Below are 16,311 nucleotides of genomic sequence, written 5' to 3' on the forward strand. Positions count from 1 at the left end.
GGCAAGGGGAGCACCGTGGGAAAAGGGGACTGGCGGTTACACAGTAAATAGCACAGGGAATCTCGTCCATCACAAACTAGCATGCTCGGCTAGCGTGGGGAGCGGCTTGAAGGTCTCTCGAGAGCTGGCCAACCGCCGAACAACTGTCCTGAAGTGGAGGCTAGCGGTTGACAACCCACCATCTTCGAGTTCAGACCGTGCTAGCGAGTCCGAGCCGTCCGCAGGATCCAGCGGCTGCGATTCGTGGGGTTACCGAGGCGGACAATCCCCTGCTCTTGCCCAATTTCCGCCCGAGCGCAGCGCTGTGGGTAACGAGCAGTAGTCCCCGGTCAATGGCGATTGATGCCCAGCACTAGTCCGGCTGCATCGTGGAGTAGACCGAGATGCGAGCAATCATTGTAGCAAATGTCGAGACCGTGGGGAATTTCTATGGTGATGGGGATGGAGGGTGATGGAAGTTGTTCGAGTCCAGCCACGATCGGCGAGGGTCGGTAGGCGGCAAAAAAGGTCGATAGGACAGACAAGGAGGTGACAGCCGGTTGCAGACGCCATGATACTCGTATAAGGGCAGAAATGATGGCCAAAGAGGCAAAGGAGGCGCACGAGTCGAGGCCGAAAGAGGAAGGGAGCCTGGGAAGAATTCAGCAGTTGGCAACATGATCGACCAAACCCCTACCCAGCCAAAGGATGATTGGAGCTCGGGTTAGAACCGTGGACACCCTCAAGGATCCAAACAAGTCACTTGCTCACAATCTAGAGCAACGGGCCGAAAAGAAGAATGAGGTCTGGAAAGGAACCTTGTACATGGCGTCTGCAGGCGAGCATGGAGGAAGCAGGGTCGAGTGGCCATCCAACAGGCCAACAAGCAAGCGCAAAGCCGCCGGAGCTTCGTGAGAGGAGGATGGATGGATGGATGGATGGGTTGTGGACTGGGGGGGGGGGGGAAGGAGGAGGAGAACGGGGTGGACACTGGCAAAGTGCGAGTACTCGGTAGTAGAGTGGACAGCAGTTAGTAGTAGCGGACAGCGAGGCCAGTGCTTGTGCTTGTGCTTGCCCTTGGCCTTGGGGGTGCCTTGGGGTGCTTAGAGTACGAGTAGTGATGATCCCGTCCAGCCAGTCCCAGTAGATCGAATCCCGCCCATTTCACCTTCCAAGCATGACCAACTTCCCTACCGCCTGGCCTGTACGTACCACCATTACCACTGCTACCCGCTACTCGAACTTCCTTCGATCTTCAATCTACCTGCGACCTCTTCACATCCCAGCTTTGTATCGCATGTGGTCTATCTTGCGACGTCGACGCGCCTCTCCCTATCTCCATCTTTAGATGATTCCAGCTCCCTGCAACCTGCTATCCATCGTTTGAACCAGCCACCCGGCTGCCAACTCTCCGTATCTTCTCGACCGTCATCCTTTGCCCCCGTTCAGCCGCTTCGCTCTTGTCGCTCGCACGCCTGTTCACCCGCCGCTCTTTTGCGCGCGACTGCTCCTCCATTCCATCTCGAGAATCATCCTGAGCACTGCTCACGACCCTTTCGCATGATTCTAGACTTATCGGCTTCACCCATCTGCGCACACACCGAAGACCAGGCCTCTGCAGGCCAGTCCGTCGCCCCACATGAGTGGCAGCGCTGCCACTCGGCCCTCGTCAGGTATGGTCCGACCTTTCACTATCAAATCTCAAGCGGCTCTCTGATTCTGCGACCTGTTGGCCGCGATGGCGCACTCTTGTTTCTAACGTCTCTACTTTCAGGCGCCTCCCTGCAAGGACAAGAAGTCACCTCCAATGACGCCGCTTTCATTGCCACTCCTGCTGCCAGCTCTTCACTCCAAGCTGCTCCTGAAGCTTCTCAACCCACAGAAAACATGACAGAAAAGCCTAAACAGCAGCCGTCGCTTGTCAAAATCCCTTCTCGTACATCTTCCAACCCGAAATCTTCGGACCCTACTGCCGCCCCTGCACCAGCCGCACCTGAGGAGCCACCTCCGTCGCCGAGGCGTGGCTCGAAACGAAGTCTCCTCAGCAGAAGCAGGAACAATAGCAGAGGTAGTCGAAGGTCCCTTCGAGCAGCTCGGGCGGCGGAAGGCACCAAAGAGCCTGTACCGCCTCTGCCCCAAAACGCGGCTCCCAAAATCGAGAAGAAAGCTCGTAGCGGGTTGCTCGCCTTCCTGAACTGTTGCAGCCCTACCGAATATCCCGATGACACCAAATCAGACGATCCCGATGTTGCTGCGAAGAAGATCAAGATCCAACCCCAGCTACAAAGAACGGCTAGATCGCAAGAACAAAACGAGGTCGTGGAGAACGAGAAGACTTTAGAAGGGAAAACGCCCGTCGACGATGCAACTCTACACGGCAAGGCTGGAGAGGAAGGTAATGTAGAAGTAGTGGAGAAGAAGGAGCTTGATGAGTCTCGACCGAGGATGTCTCGCGAGGAAATATACCATGAAAAAGTCACACTTCCTGGCGCGAGTGGGACAACGCCATCCACAACCCTCACTGATCAAGACATGGGACCTCATGGCGATGAAGACCAGATCAAATCAACCACCGTTACCGTACCAGAACCATCGGCCAAACCGGATGTCAATGTGATAGCAGCCACACCCACCGAGGCGGAGCATCCTTCGGAGCCTCAGCGATTCGAGGGAGATGATAAGACAGCTACTGACGTGGAGATGGCAGACGCACCTCCTGCTGTTCCAGTCATTGATGAAGAACCCTTGGATGAGCCGTATCAGCCTGCCGAATTGCAACCACAAGTACCTTTACCTCCGCCACCGCCCTTGTCCAAACGACAAGAACAGTTTGCCCCCAAAGAGGCTCCCCCAGTTCCGGAAGCCTCACTAGAGAAGCAATCATGGCTTCTGCCTCCTGTGCAGCCTCATTTGAAAGGACGAAAATGTTTGATTCTCGACTTGGATGAGACCTTGGTGCACAGTAGCTTCAAAATTCTCCACCAGGCTGACTTCACCATTCCCGTCGAGATTGAGGGCCAGTATCACAATGTCTACGTAATAAAGCGACCGGGCGTGGATACCTTTATGAAGAGAGTTGGCGAACTGTACGAGGTGGTCGTCTTTACTGCTTCTGTGTCCAAATATGGCGACCCGCTACTGGACCAATTGGACATTCACCACGTTGTTCATCACAGGCTCTTCAGGGAGAGCTGTTACAACCACCAAGGAAACTATGTCAAGGTACGTTGGCTAACAAGATCCGTCCCAGGGTATTCAGAGCTAACTTTGCCCCAGGACCTATCACAAGTCGGCCGAGATTTAAAGGAAACCATCATCATCGACAACTCTCCCACCTCCTACATTTTCCATCCCCAACACGCCGTTCCAATTAGCTCTTGGTTCTCGGATGCGCACGACAACGAGCTGCTGGACCTGATCCCGGTCCTCGAAGATCTGGCAGGACCGCAAGTACAGGACGTGAGCTTGGTCCTGGACGTGGCTCTGTGAGCTCCAAAAGTCTGTTATCAAGCGTTCAGTACGGCCGCCTTCACTTCGTTTGTTCGTATTAGAACGGTATATGATTGACAAAAGTCTGTTTGGCATTTCTAGCGTGGCGTCCATTGACTTAATGCTCTTGATGCTGGGTAGAAATCACCCGAGTACGGATGGACATCTTGTGGATATGGGAGCCAGGCCTGGGGAAAACAGGATTCCAAAAATATAACCCGTCAAAGAAAAAATATCGGTCTTAATCGCTTTGGGAGGGTCTTTGCGTCTTCAGCAGCCTGGCATTCTGACGGTCTTTTTTGCAAGCCAGTGTGGAAAGGGCATGGAGATACCGGTTTGGCCGAGCTCCTATTTATTTCCTTTGTTGTGTCTTTGAGATGGAATTGCATATCGGCAGGCAGGCATGCGATTCTGCCCAGGTGGGACAGAGATGTGTGGATTGTGGCGAGCAAGCGTACAGGCGCGACAGACGCTTTTTTGTGTTCTTGGGACATATCGGTTGTACAGTCAAAGACGGCTTGTCCTTGAAGAGGTTTTTGAGAAGACGGCGGTAGAAGGGGGAAGTCGCTCCTCTTCTAAGGAAAGAGATGCAGGCTGATGGTTCTTAAAGCATGACGCCAGCTACAAGCACTGCGAGGAGTCAGTGCGAAACCTGGAGTGTTTGATGTTCATGTTAACAAATGCTCTATCAGGCGGAGTGGAACGCACAGGAGTCGTGGGACAATATAAGTACAACAGTTGACCGAATTCTCTCTTCGAAACATATTAGTTATGTCGAGAATCAAATATCTTCAGCCGGTTGTCCACTGGTCAGATGCTGCAGTGAGAGGCTAGCTTCCAATGGTAATGTTTGGAGGTAGTTTTGTTAGCAGGACTTGATCCGTATTCATCTCATCCATAGCGCGACATCGAAGTCCTTGTTTTATAATTGCTCCACGAACTCTCTGATCAACCGGCCAACCTCGTCTGGTGCCTCAACGCAATGCCAGTGCCCAATCCCCTTCAGCACCTCCAACCGCTTCCTCTCCGGAGCCGTGCCCAGTTCCTTGAAAATCATCTCACAGCCAGCCAACGGGGCGGACTTATCCTGATCCCCTGCTATAATCAACACTGGGCATTTGACCTTGGCATACTCTGGCGGGGTGGCGAGTTCGATGGCGCGACAATTCGCGCAGTATCCCTCTGGAGATTGCGCGAGGAGCATTTCCCGGATGAAGGCCTTTTGCAAGGCCGTGGTCCCCGGCCCCGTGGCGCCGTTGGGGATGGTGTTGGCCATGGCTTCCATGCCTTGGGACTGCACCGTGGGGATACGCTGTTTGAAGACGTTCGCCACGGTTTCGCTCGGGTGGACGGGCCCGATGCATATCCCTGCCACGACGCGGCCGGGGGACGTCGAGGCCAGGTACGTCGGCACCATGCCGCCCATCGAGTAGCCTAGGACGGCGGCCTTTTCGACCCCGAGATGAGAGAGGAGGCCCAGGACGTCGCTGGCAATGGACGGAATCGAGGTTTCTGTCCCAGCCTGAAAGGCCGAGCGTCCGGCGCCGTAATTATCGAAGATGATGCATCGGTAGGAGGTGAGGAAGGGGAAGACGGGGAAGTAGTAATTCTGCGTTGACCCGAGCCCGTGCACGAAGATCAGAGTGTGTGGTGACGGAGGCTGGGACGACGATGACGCTGGAGCGATATCTGTGTAGTGCAGCGAGTGCCCGTTGATGGTCGCAAATGGCATGTTGGCCTGGTTCCTGAGGGATTTCTTGTTGTGTCGATCTTTTGGTATATTGTTGGGACGAGCGGTTTCGAGACCGACCTTTGCTGCCTGTAATAACGGATGTGCCCACGTTGATGGTCCGGAGTGTATCTTACAACAACTACCTAGTATAGAGGAGCGTTCTTCTTACCTTCTCTCGCTGTGAAAGGGCGATGTTGCGATCAATGTCGTCAACTTCGGAAGACGCTGCCGGCTATTTCGCACATCAGGAGGGACCGGCCCGAACACGTTCCACACTTCTGACGCGACACAGATATACATACAAGGAATTCAGATAGGAGGGCATTCATTCGACCTCCTGTACTGCTGAGAAGGTTGGTAGGTATTCCCCAAAGACAGACCCGCTGAGATCTGGCTGTATCGAGTACCAGGCACATTGCAGGCCAGTCCCCTGGAAACTGGAATTGCACGTCGCCCTTCTCTTACAACAAAGGTGCAGGCCAGAAGTCCTTGGTCGAGGCGTCGGTCAGAGGGCGACTGGTCAACTGCGCTTGCAGGCATGTTTCAGACCAGATTGAGAGGCGAGGCTTGGCAGCGTTGAGCCTTTCATTCAATGCTCGGATCGCTTATTTTGCGGTCATGGCAAAAGAGGTGAATCTCCTACTGTCTCTGACAGGTTGATTTATGCTCCACGCTTCGCCGCAGCAAGGGAATCCCTCTTCAAACGAGATGCAAAGAATAGAATCGCAAGGTGCCTGGCTGAGTCAGAGGGCGGCCAGGCGGGCGGCTGAAGTGGTTGCCAGACAAACGCAGCCAACTTGGCCCCAATTAGTGTTGGGAATGCGCCCGGAGGATCTTCGATGCCTTCGATTGCGGGCTGCTCTTGGGGCACATTGGGCGCATTGGGCACATTTTGCCCCCCTAAAGTTTGGCCTCCAGGGCCCGGACGCTTGCCTGATGCCCGCCTATGTCGCCCATTCTGGGTGCTTGCACGGGTATAATTGAGGCCCACCGTCCCGCCAATCCCACCCTGGCGATCCCCCTCCGGACACGCGTTGACGTGATCCACTAACCACCATTGTGTCAAGGGCCCTGGTGTCCCGGGAGTTCCACCCAACGTTTCTCCTGCCTAGAAGGAGACGAAGGGAACAGGCGAGCAGAAGAGGGCGAGGACAGACGAACAACCAGACACGGAGCAAACACGCACTGCAACCTCCTCTTAGCCTCCCGCAGTCTGCATCTACGATTACATCTCTGGCGTCTTGCATTGGCATTGTGGTGTGCTCTTTGACTGCGCTTGCGAATCTCCGTCCTCTCTATTCTCCCGAAGCTTCGACGGAGCTCAGGTAGATGGGTTGCACGTAGTTACTCCCTCAGACCACCACCTTATCTCCTCTTCTTACCTCTTCTTTTGTTTCCTCTTTCTTCCCACCAGCGGGCCATTTGTGCCGATTTCACTCGCTAATTTTTAATACTGTGGTCTTCACAATGTCCCCAGACGTCCGGCTCCACGTCTCCTGGCTGAGCCGCGTGGTCCTTTTGTTCTCCTGCTTGTCACACGCCTTCTACATCCCAGGTATTGATCCATCCGCATTCGGCCTTGTCCTTGAGTTGAGCAGCCCTGACAGTGTACAGGCGTGTCAATACGGAGCTATCGAGACGAGGAGAACATACCGTTGCTTGTCAACAAGGTCTACTCGGATAAAAGTCAGCTCCAGTACGCATATTTCGACTTACCGTTCGTGTGCCCTCCCACCGGCAACAAACACCATGGCTCCTCCTTCGCCAGCGGTCACAGCGTTCCCCTCAATCTGGGCGAGGTCCTTCGGGGCGACAGGATCAAGACTTCGGATCTCGAGATCAACATGGGTCAGGACATAGATTGTCAATACCTGTGCGACCGGGTGGTGGGCCGGAAAGAGCTGGAATGGGCACAACAGCTGATTGAGGACGAATACGTTACCGAGTGGATTCTCGACAATCTTCCTGGAGCCACATCCTTTGTCACCGTTGATCGGACGCGGAAGTATTACGCCTCAGGGTTCAAAATGGGATACAAGGATTTTGATATCGCCACTGGTCGACAGATGTATTACGTCTACAATCATCATACGCTCGTGGTCCGATGGCGGCCGGCCCCTGGAAAAGCCGGGGATCACGGCGGCAAAGTCATTGTGGGATTCGAAGTGTACCCCAAAAGCATCCACGCGGGACATCGCAATGAAACAGGCTGTCCTCTCGATGTGTCGGGTGAACAGGAGGCATTGCCCCTCTATATTCCTCGCAACAGCACCAACTTGATGGAACAGTACGCGGATTCATCCTACATCCCAGAAAGCCCCATTGACATGGAAGACGGCGCCACCATGACGATCCCATACACGTATTCGGTCTACTTCTTCGAAGAAAGCGGAGTCGAGTGGTCGAATCGTTGGGATCTATATTTCAACGATCAGGCCGAGAGTTCCTTTACCCACTGGCTGGCCATTGTCAACTCCCTGATTATCTCGGGTATTCTGGGCGCAATCTGCATTGTGATCTGGGGCCGGACAATGCAGGGGGATGTCAAAGGCCGGGGCGACGGAATACTAGAAGAAGCCCGATTGAAAATCGGCAAGCGCGAGAAAAAGAAGTCGAGCAGCGGGCTGCTGGAGAAGATCTCGGACGCCGGTCCTGATGATGATCTGTCCTCGGACGAGGAACCATTGGAAGAAATCACCGGTTGGAAACTTCTCCATGGCGACGTCTTCCGGCCCCCGCCATATGGCGGGCTTCTTGCTCCCCTGATTGGATCTGGGATCCAGCTCGTCTTTGTGATTGTAGGACTGCTGGGTCTCAGCTGCGCAGGCATCCTGAACCCAAGCTGGCGCGGAGGGTTCTGGAGCGTGGGCGCCGGGCTCTTCGTGTTCGCGGGCGGATTTTCAGGGTATTTCTCTGCGCGGGTCTACAAGACGTTTGGTGGGCAGAACTGGCGCAAGAACACCATGATGGTAAGTTGTTTGCTAAGACAGGTGGTTCTCCCGTGCTGACAGAACGGAACAGACCGCACTCCTCTTCCCTGGGCTCTTGTTCACCCTCGTCTTCGTCCTCAACTTATTCTGTTGGGCACAAGCATCCTCGACCGCCCTACCATTCTCGACTCTCTTGGGATTGGCATCTTTGTGGTTGCTTATCCAACTCCCTCTCGTCCACCTAGGGTCATATTGGGGTTTCTACCGATCACCTGGCTGGGAACACCCGACAAAGACAAATGCAGTTCCTCGTCAGATCCCAACACAGGCGTGGTATATGAAACAGCAAGTCACACTCGCTCTGGGCGCCGGGCTGGTGGCTTTTGCTGTGCTGTTCATTGAACTGATATTTGTCTTCAAATCACTCTATCTGGACAAGTCATCCTACTACTATGTGTTCGGGTTTCTGAGCATCATCTCTGCTCTCCTGTCGATCACGATCGTCGAGACCGTCATCATCGCGACTTACATTCAACTTTGCGCCGAGAATTACCACTGGTGGTGGCAGTCATTCTTCGTGGGTGGAGCATCGGGCTTTTGGATCTTTGTATACTCGGTGTGGTACTATGCCACTCGACTACACATTGATGGCTTTGTGAGCAGTCTGTTATTTTTCAGCTACAGCGCCCTTGCTTGTGCTGTGTACTCCTTGGCGACCGGGACCATTGGGTTCCTCACCGCGTACATGTTTGTGCGAAGGATATACGGGGGTGTTAAGGTGGACTGAATGTCAGTCCACCTGATTCCTTTGTGACTTGTCTTTCCCCACATGGCTTTACCAGGGGAATTGATATCTTATGATAGACGGCAATACGGGGAACAGGAAGGTCTAGATTGTATAGCAATTATTTTGACCATATTCCACTAATACGAGACCATGATTTGAGACCTCCTTTTCCATGTTTGACCTCACCATCAGGGCAGGGTGTGCTCAAGGCATTGGCAAGGGCGTCGGGAAAACCCCTCCAGGACCGTAGTCAGTGTTATGGGTCATGGTGAAATCTGCTCCCTTCATGCAAGGCCATGCTGACGCGAGTACGAATCGAGCCGGAACGTGATGGGAACATGAGCACGTGGGTGGATATCACTTGAAGCTCAACAAGGAAACGCAGGCACCACAAGTGAGAATAGCTCGCACTGGCGGCAGGAAGAATTTTTTTGAGTTGACTTGGCCAAGTTGTCGTTCATTTTGACTTGAAAATGCACCAGGGAGGTGGATTCCACTGACAAAGAGAAACTGAGAAAAGAGCACGACGTCGAGCAAGAAAATCATCGCAGGGCGCAGAGGGTGGAGTTGAGGACCATGACCCGGGTCTCGGTACGCTGGGACAAGGCACCAGCGGCCAGGCACCCACTCGATTACTACAGACAGGGCCTAGCGACGCCTATAAGGGGCATGAAGGGGCTCGACGGGGCACGAAGGGGGCCACCCCAACCCACATGGAACTGTCCCCGGGGCACGGGTCGACAGGCGGGCAGCCCCCTGCAATTGGTGGTTGAGGACTAAGGTACGCGGGGCGGGGATCCATTGGTCAGTGCTTTGTGGTCCGCCCTTCGCATCACATCATTTGCATCGAGGTATACAAAACACAACTGCGCATGGCAATTGCGCTCGAATGACTCACTTTGACTGCTAGGGATATCCATTTCCCGCTCATCATACGCCTTTTGATGCGCACCCGCAATGTCGGTGAGGAGCTTACGAATCAGCCAATACGACTATCCCGTGTCAGCTGAGACGACTCTTGGGAAAGGATATACGGAGGGCCGTGACATGACATATAACCCCCCGAGGTCGGCCATGTCTGTCTAGACGTGCTTTGGTGTACCTGAACACATGCTTTTTCCGCTCTATCCTTATCTCTCCAATCACCCACCGCCTGCGGCCTTTCAGCTGATCACCCCCCGCATTCTGGAGAGCTCGTCCAAGGTCTTGGAAGCACGAATCTGGTAATCGCGTGGACGACAACCCCTCGTTCAAACGGAACGACGGCTTCACTAGAGCCGTAGTCCCAATCAGCAGCAGTCATCGGGTGTTATCACCGCCCAGCTCATCCTGCGAAACCTGATTCTCCTTCTCCTTTCTTCTTCACCATGAGCACGCCTCGACAGATAGTCTCCGGCGAAATGCCTTCGTTCCTCTCCTCCGCAGTCCCTTCCTACTCTGCTCGGTCACGGTCGTTGGCTCTGCCGTCCTCCTCGAGCTCGAGGCGAGGTTCAGCAATTGCTTCGGCGATCGGCCTGCGCAAGAAAAGCGAAATCGATATCGTGCTAAATGGCGAGGCCGACTTTGTCCACTCCTACTCCACATACGACGAGATCAAGGGTCGCGTGGACGTCAGGTTCGAGAAGGACACGTCTTTCGACGACCTCAACATCACGTTTGAGGGCAAGAGTTGCACATATGTCGAAAAGATCGCAACGACTGCCCCCACAACTGGTCGCACGACAGGGAGACACACATTCTTGAAAGTCCAGCAGCCGATACCCGATAGCCTCCTGCCTGAAAACGGCACCTTCGAGGCCGGCGTCACCTATTCCATCCCGTTCACCTTTGTGGTCCCCGACAGATTACTGCCCTTTATCTGCTCGCACAAAGCCGACAATGAAGAGATCAGGAAACAACATTTACAGCTACCTCCCAGTCTGGGTGACCCCAGCGTCTCCGGCGATGGCCGTACCCTCATGGACGACCTTGCACCGGATATGTCCAAGATTACCTACAGCATTCGTGCCAGAATCACAAAGTGGAACGCCGTCGGCAAGCTGTTAGAATTAGCCGACAAGTCAGAGCGTATCAGACTTGTGCCTGCGAGAGAAGAAGCGCCTCCGCTGAACATTGACGAGGCCGAGTCGGACCATGTCATGCGCAAGGAGAAGAGTGTCAAAAAGGGCCTCTTCAAGATCGGTAAGGTTGGCCGCCTGACGGCCGAGACCACCCAACCCAGAAGCCTGCGTCTTCCACATCCGCAGAAGCGGCAGATAGAGCCCATCTCTTCAATGGCGACCATCAATTTGCGCTTCGACCCTGCCTCTCCTGACGACGTCCCTCCGCAGCTGGACTCCATCGTCAGCAAACTGAAAGTCTATACATTCTTCGGCGCTGCTCCCTATAGACTCATCCCAGAGGCTCGCAAACATGACAACTGGTCTGTTCTGCACGGTATCTATCCAGAAACTGTCTCCTTATCATCGCGCTGTCTGTCGACTGTCTCTTGGGTCCGCCACGACCCTTCAGAACGTGGGAGCTTCTCTTCATCGGATCTCTCTAGACGACCATCGGGGTACTCAACGACGTCGACGACCTCGATACCTGAACCGTCGTGCGCCTATGAACTAGGCTCCCCTTTTTACACCGCTAGCCTACCGGTCCCGATCGCACTTCCAACTCCATCTAGCAGCGGTCGACCCAGAGTCTTTGTACCGACGTTCCATTCGTGCATCGTCTCCAGAACTTACTCTGTCGAGCTGAATATCTCATTTCGTACGCCAGGTGCCAATGTCTCAAGCAGCCATATGACCCTCAAGACGCCTATCCAAGTCTCCGCCGAAGCGGGAATTCCGCCGGCTCAAGTCCGTGAAACTGAAGCCGCCATCGCCGCGGAGATCGAACAGCAATTTGGGCTGTACGAAGCTCGCCAGCTCGAGGAATCCGGCTTGGGCCTGGAAAGCCCGATGTACGAAGAGCCTTCCCCAGCGGCGTTGATCCCTGGCACCAGACACTTGAGTCTTGCGGGCCATTCCGAAGTGGCGTCGTCGTCTTTCACCACACCAGTACTCCACTCGGGTGTCGACGCCGGTGCACCGCCCGAATACCGAGCCGGTTCTGGCTTCAACACGTTCAGCGCCAGGGACAGGCCAGGAGGACCTAGGACCCAAGCTGTGAGTCTCACTGCTTCCAAAGCATAGATTTTGTTATCTTTCCCCAGTCTCACCATTTCTTCTCTCGAAGATCGCCCCTATTTTGCCCTTCTTTGTGTGACGAAGAGGGGTAGAAGAGAGTGACCAGAAGCTGAGAGATATGTGGAGCTGCAGTCAGATGAAGAAGGGGATGAGACCGAACGAGAAGATGAGAAGCCAACGGCGAGACGAGTTCAACAACGGACGACAGAACCATGGAGTGATGATCCTTATGCGTGAGAGCAGCGGAGCTTGGCTTGGAACGCCTGAGGGCTCTATTTCAGGAAGCCTTGAACTTCGAATTCCTTCGCTTGTTCAGATGACTTACTTTGCAAGCCGTTGCAGGAATATACGTGGGTCTGGCAAAGACGGCCAGGCACGAGATACACAAGACCTCCCTTCCCGCTGGCGGGGCTAGTTATTCTCGCACTTTGAGCGACACTACTGAGTCATGGAGACGGACCATCTGTCATCGACGCAAAAGCACGGCCAGGGGGCGATCTTGATATCTTGCCGGGGTTTATGTTGTTTGAAATCCAGGTTGGATGTCGAGTTTTCCCTCCGGACCTCTGAAAGCATGGCGTTGGCGTTTTGGGGTTTGAATCTGATGGGAATCTGGCCGACGGTGTGCGATGTGGAAGAAGAATGAAACGGGCATGAATGAACGAGAAAGGAGTCAACTCTCTGAGGATGGGCTCTTTCTAGATGATGGGAAAAGAGGCAGAGGCCGAACGCGATCTAATGAATTTTGCGCAAGATACCCTCTGTTTGTCTGTGTTATATAGTCCCTTTTGGATAATGATTGTCATCCCTAGCATTGACCCTCTCTCTCTCTCTCTCTCTCTCTCGCACGTCCTTTGCTCTTTTTCTGGTGTCATATCTGAATGGCAGAAGCCATCTATAGTCAGCCATGAAGCGGAGCGTGTTAGGGATGCTTCTTGCTTGGTGCCGTCGAGAATGGTTTGGAGCTCTCTTCCCGATATAGCCATCGTATAAGCATAGCGGAGGAGCATCACATCGGCTCACGACACGCCACCAACGCTGGCCGGCCTGGCATGGCCGTGCCGGCGGAGTAGTTGTATTCGCCGAAAGCCCAGAATCATATTGACGACGCCCATGTGCCGCGTTGGATGAACTTCCAGCTCGGAACCGGAGTATCTACTGTAGCTCCGAAGCCTCTATTAAAAAAAAGGGGGGGGGGGGGAATTCTACATAGCAAAACCAGTCAACTCCTCCACTGAACGATACTGCTATTGTTATCCCTTTTCAAGAGTCTTGAGGGACTACGCGGGACTAAGTGGCAGTAGGAACGCGAGATGGTATAATTCTTAGAGCGTGAGACTCGAACGACCTACAGTCAAGAATCCTCCCCCTCCCCGCGCCAGGTGCCCTCGTCCGGATGCTCCCCACATGCCCCAGGGCTCGAGGCGGCTGTGGCCAGTTGCGAGGGCGATTCCACGACCTTAGCCACCTCGAGGCGGTAACAAATGAGACGTCCACGGTATCCGTTTTGGCTAATACTAACATACTTTAAGTCTACCTGGACGAAATCAACCTATATCTACCCGACTAGATCCGCGAGTTCGTGGGATAGGTTAGGTTCTCTACCCCTTCTTAGATATGTAGTAACCCCGTCTATAGTCTATGTGTCATAGATAGGACCTCTTGATGATAACGGGTGACGACTATGGCCTCGATTGCTTTCAACCTCTCTATAGTCGCCACCTGTTGCCAAGAAGAAGTCTTATCTATGATACATAGACCACAGACAGGGTTACTGCATATCTAAGAAGGGGTGGGAGAATTGAATTCTGGTCGACAGGAAGTAGAGTGCCGATTCTGCCGACATAAAGGGAGCAGTCCTCAGGGGGATATCGCAGCATCAGCCAGAACGGATATATGACCATCTCGGCCTGGAAATCGAGCCCCTCGCCGTCGTCATGTTCCCTCCGTTCTCTCATCCGCCTTTCCATTTCTTTCTCCCATTCTCCTTTTTCCCCTTTCCTTTTTTCCTTCGTCTTCTTTCCCTCGTTCTATCCTCCAGTCCCTCCTTTTTCTCTTCCTATTCTCCCCTTCCAAATACACGAGATCAGCATATCGTCGACGCTGATCTTCTTTTCGGATCCGCACATCCGATTTCCACGTCCCTTTTGGCCCTTTTTAGAAAGGCAATCCAATTCCGAGGCCGTAACATGGCTCTGAGAGTGGCATGGCTTCACGTCCCATGTGGGATTTTCGATAACCTCGAAGACGGACGTGAATCGCTGCAGTTGGTCCCGGAGCCTGCCGTTTTTCGCTGCCAGCCATTGTTCGAAATTCGGAGGGAAATTATCTTCTTGCAGCAGGTTTGCCTCCGGGCCCCACGGTGTGCCTGTGTCCTCCGGGTCCATTCTCTCATTCTCATTACTTCCCCTCTCCTTTTCTTTTCTTCTTTAGCTTCTTCTTCCATTTCTTCTTTAAGGCGATTCTCTTATAGAATACGCTTCTCTTCTTCCAGAGGCCCATGAAATATTTGACCCCGTGCTCGTCACAGCCACCGTGGAACGGCCCCAGGTTTCAAGTTCCCCTCTTTAATTAGGGCCGGTATCGACTTTTCCCAGTCTTCTTCCTGGGTTCCCTCCATGGGACTTTTCCCATGAACTTGTTTCTTCCGGCCGAAGACGCAAGACCCGCAGTCGAGTAGGTCGTCGATTCCGCTCGTAAGGCAGATCTACGGCGCCTACTAAGGAGAAATATATATCCCTCCTTTTTCTTTCTCCTCTTTCCTTGTAGTTTCCCCTCTGTTTTTCTGGCATCTCCTTTTTGAGGGGTATTTTCTTGTTTTTGTGTTGCTTTTTTCCTTTTTCCTTTTTATTAAGAAAACCGTCTTTTCCGCCATTTCTGACGATTTCTTGCTGGACTGTATCGAGCCCGGGGTTCTCTACCAAGACGTATGTGGTCCAGTAGTTTTGCGTCAAGCGGACAAATGGCGGCCGCCACCCGTGGAATGAGCCATCTCGTAAAGCTCATAGATGCTCCGCATTTTATGACCCAAAATATGCCCTGTGGTCCCTATGAAAGGCTTCAACAAGACCTAAACTCGCGCATTCAGCGGCCTCGTGCTTCGTCAAAGCCAGCCTCAATGCGCTCGACGGACCAAGACACAGTGAGAACCACTGCTCGGAGAGCTAGACAAATCCTCTTGCAGCATGGTTTAAAACACCAATTCTTCGGGGCATATGTTGAGGATGTTGGCATAAGCGGTCCACCTCCAGAAAATTTCCCCACATCTTCTCTTTTCTAGTAGACCTCTAGAATCTTTATACGACGGGATCGGTGCCGATGACCGCAAACATATGTCCAGTTGTGGTCCCCTCGATTGGGGTATTCGAGTGTCCAACAACAATAGGCCAGGTGGCAACTAGGGTTTGGGTTGGATCGATATTCGAAGGCGTTCCTCGGCGAGACATAACCTTTCTGTGCTCAGATACCAGTAGGTCTTCTGTGTCTTATCGTAGTTGGTCAAAGCTGGCTTGGTCGTTGGACATGTCTTGAGGCTAGAGTTCCTTAAAACTCGTTCCGTTCTTTTCGATTTGGGGTTTGTTCAACCGTGATCAGCCCAATGCTTCCGGCATTGTGGGATCAAATTCAAGCCCCATCGTCTGGTGGACCCCTCGAGTACCGCGGACATCACAGTCGCTGGTTGGGTACCGACGTCAACCACCCAAGCCTAGTAGAGGTGCATGGACTGTTACTCATCCAGGCGAGCTCAGTTGGTAGATTCAAGAGTTCGAGTATTAGGAGCCTTGGATGGGGAGAGATGCCTTCCCTTGCTCATACAGTCTATAATGTCGTTGTCCAGCTTAAGGTAGGGGGATCTCTCTGGTTGTGTAACTTGTTTCCCGCATTCGTCGAAGTGTTCTGGTTGTGCTCATCAACAATTGAGCCGAGGCAGCGTGCGTACGTTCCTAGACGGTGACAGTGTGGCACCTAGCGGTCTCGATATCAACGTCTTGGTAAAGCTGCGCCCCCATTTGTGTTTATGGAATTGTAAGCTCCTGGTGATAGATAATTCAATCAAGGCAGGGGTAAGAGGAATATGGCGTGGGTAACAACTCTCGGTTCTTGACCCAGAGCTGCGTATTTGTTGTGTAAATATGTTAGGGACGGGATTTGGTTTCACCTGATAAGGAATCAGGTTACTCACACCCTGCACCACGAGGAGGTACCCGTCCAACGCAG

General features: G+C 53.4%; 5 protein-coding genes across 5 annotated transcripts; 3 read left to right on the forward strand and 2 right to left on the reverse strand.

Moving 5' to 3' along the window:
- The first annotated feature begins 1,161 nt into the window (after positions 1-1,161).
- Positions 1,162-4,355, forward strand: PV07_02810 (phosphatase PSR1). The gene is made up of 3 exons (XM_016389450.1): positions 1,162-1,652; positions 1,754-3,201; positions 3,256-4,355. Exons 1-3 carry the CDS (start codon positions 1,619-1,621, stop codon positions 3,466-3,468), a joined length of 1,695 nt encoding a protein of 564 aa, XP_016251352.1. The 5' UTR covers positions 1,162-1,618; the 3' UTR covers positions 3,469-4,355.
- On the reverse strand, positions 4,126-5,791 carry PV07_02811 (uncharacterized protein). The gene has a single exon (XM_016389451.1). The coding sequence runs from the start codon at positions 5,198-5,200 to the stop codon at positions 4,391-4,393; it is 810 nt and encodes a 269-aa protein (XP_016251353.1). The 5' UTR covers positions 5,201-5,791; the 3' UTR covers positions 4,126-4,390.
- A 534-nt stretch (positions 5,792-6,325) lies between these two features.
- Positions 6,326-9,078, forward strand: PV07_02812 (uncharacterized protein). The gene is made up of 3 exons (XM_016389452.1): positions 6,326-6,755; positions 6,815-8,169; positions 8,222-9,078. Exons 1-3 carry the CDS (start codon positions 6,668-6,670, stop codon positions 8,915-8,917), a joined length of 2,139 nt encoding a protein of 712 aa, XP_016251354.1. The 5' UTR covers positions 6,326-6,667; the 3' UTR covers positions 8,918-9,078.
- A 725-nt stretch (positions 9,079-9,803) lies between these two features.
- On the forward strand, positions 9,804-12,916 carry PV07_02813 (uncharacterized protein). The gene is made up of 2 exons (XM_016389453.1): positions 9,804-12,072; positions 12,226-12,916. The coding sequence occupies exons 1-2, from the start codon at positions 10,285-10,287 to the stop codon at positions 12,328-12,330; spliced, it is 1,893 nt and encodes a 630-aa protein (XP_016251355.1). The 5' UTR covers positions 9,804-10,284; the 3' UTR covers positions 12,331-12,916.
- Positions 12,917-13,583: 667 nt separating this feature from the next.
- Positions 13,584-16,305, reverse strand: PV07_02814 (uncharacterized protein). The gene has a single exon (XM_016389454.1). The coding sequence runs from the start codon at positions 14,478-14,480 to the stop codon at positions 14,124-14,126; it is 357 nt and encodes a 118-aa protein (XP_016251356.1). The 5' UTR covers positions 14,481-16,305; the 3' UTR covers positions 13,584-14,123.
- Between the last annotated feature and the right edge of the window lie 6 nt (positions 16,306-16,311).

Source organism: Cladophialophora immunda, assembly GCF_000835495.1.
Source record: "Cladophialophora immunda strain CBS 83496 unplaced genomic scaffold supercont1.2, whole genome shotgun sequence".
Lineage (NCBI taxonomy): Eukaryota > Fungi > Ascomycota > Eurotiomycetes > Chaetothyriales > Herpotrichiellaceae > Cladophialophora > Cladophialophora immunda.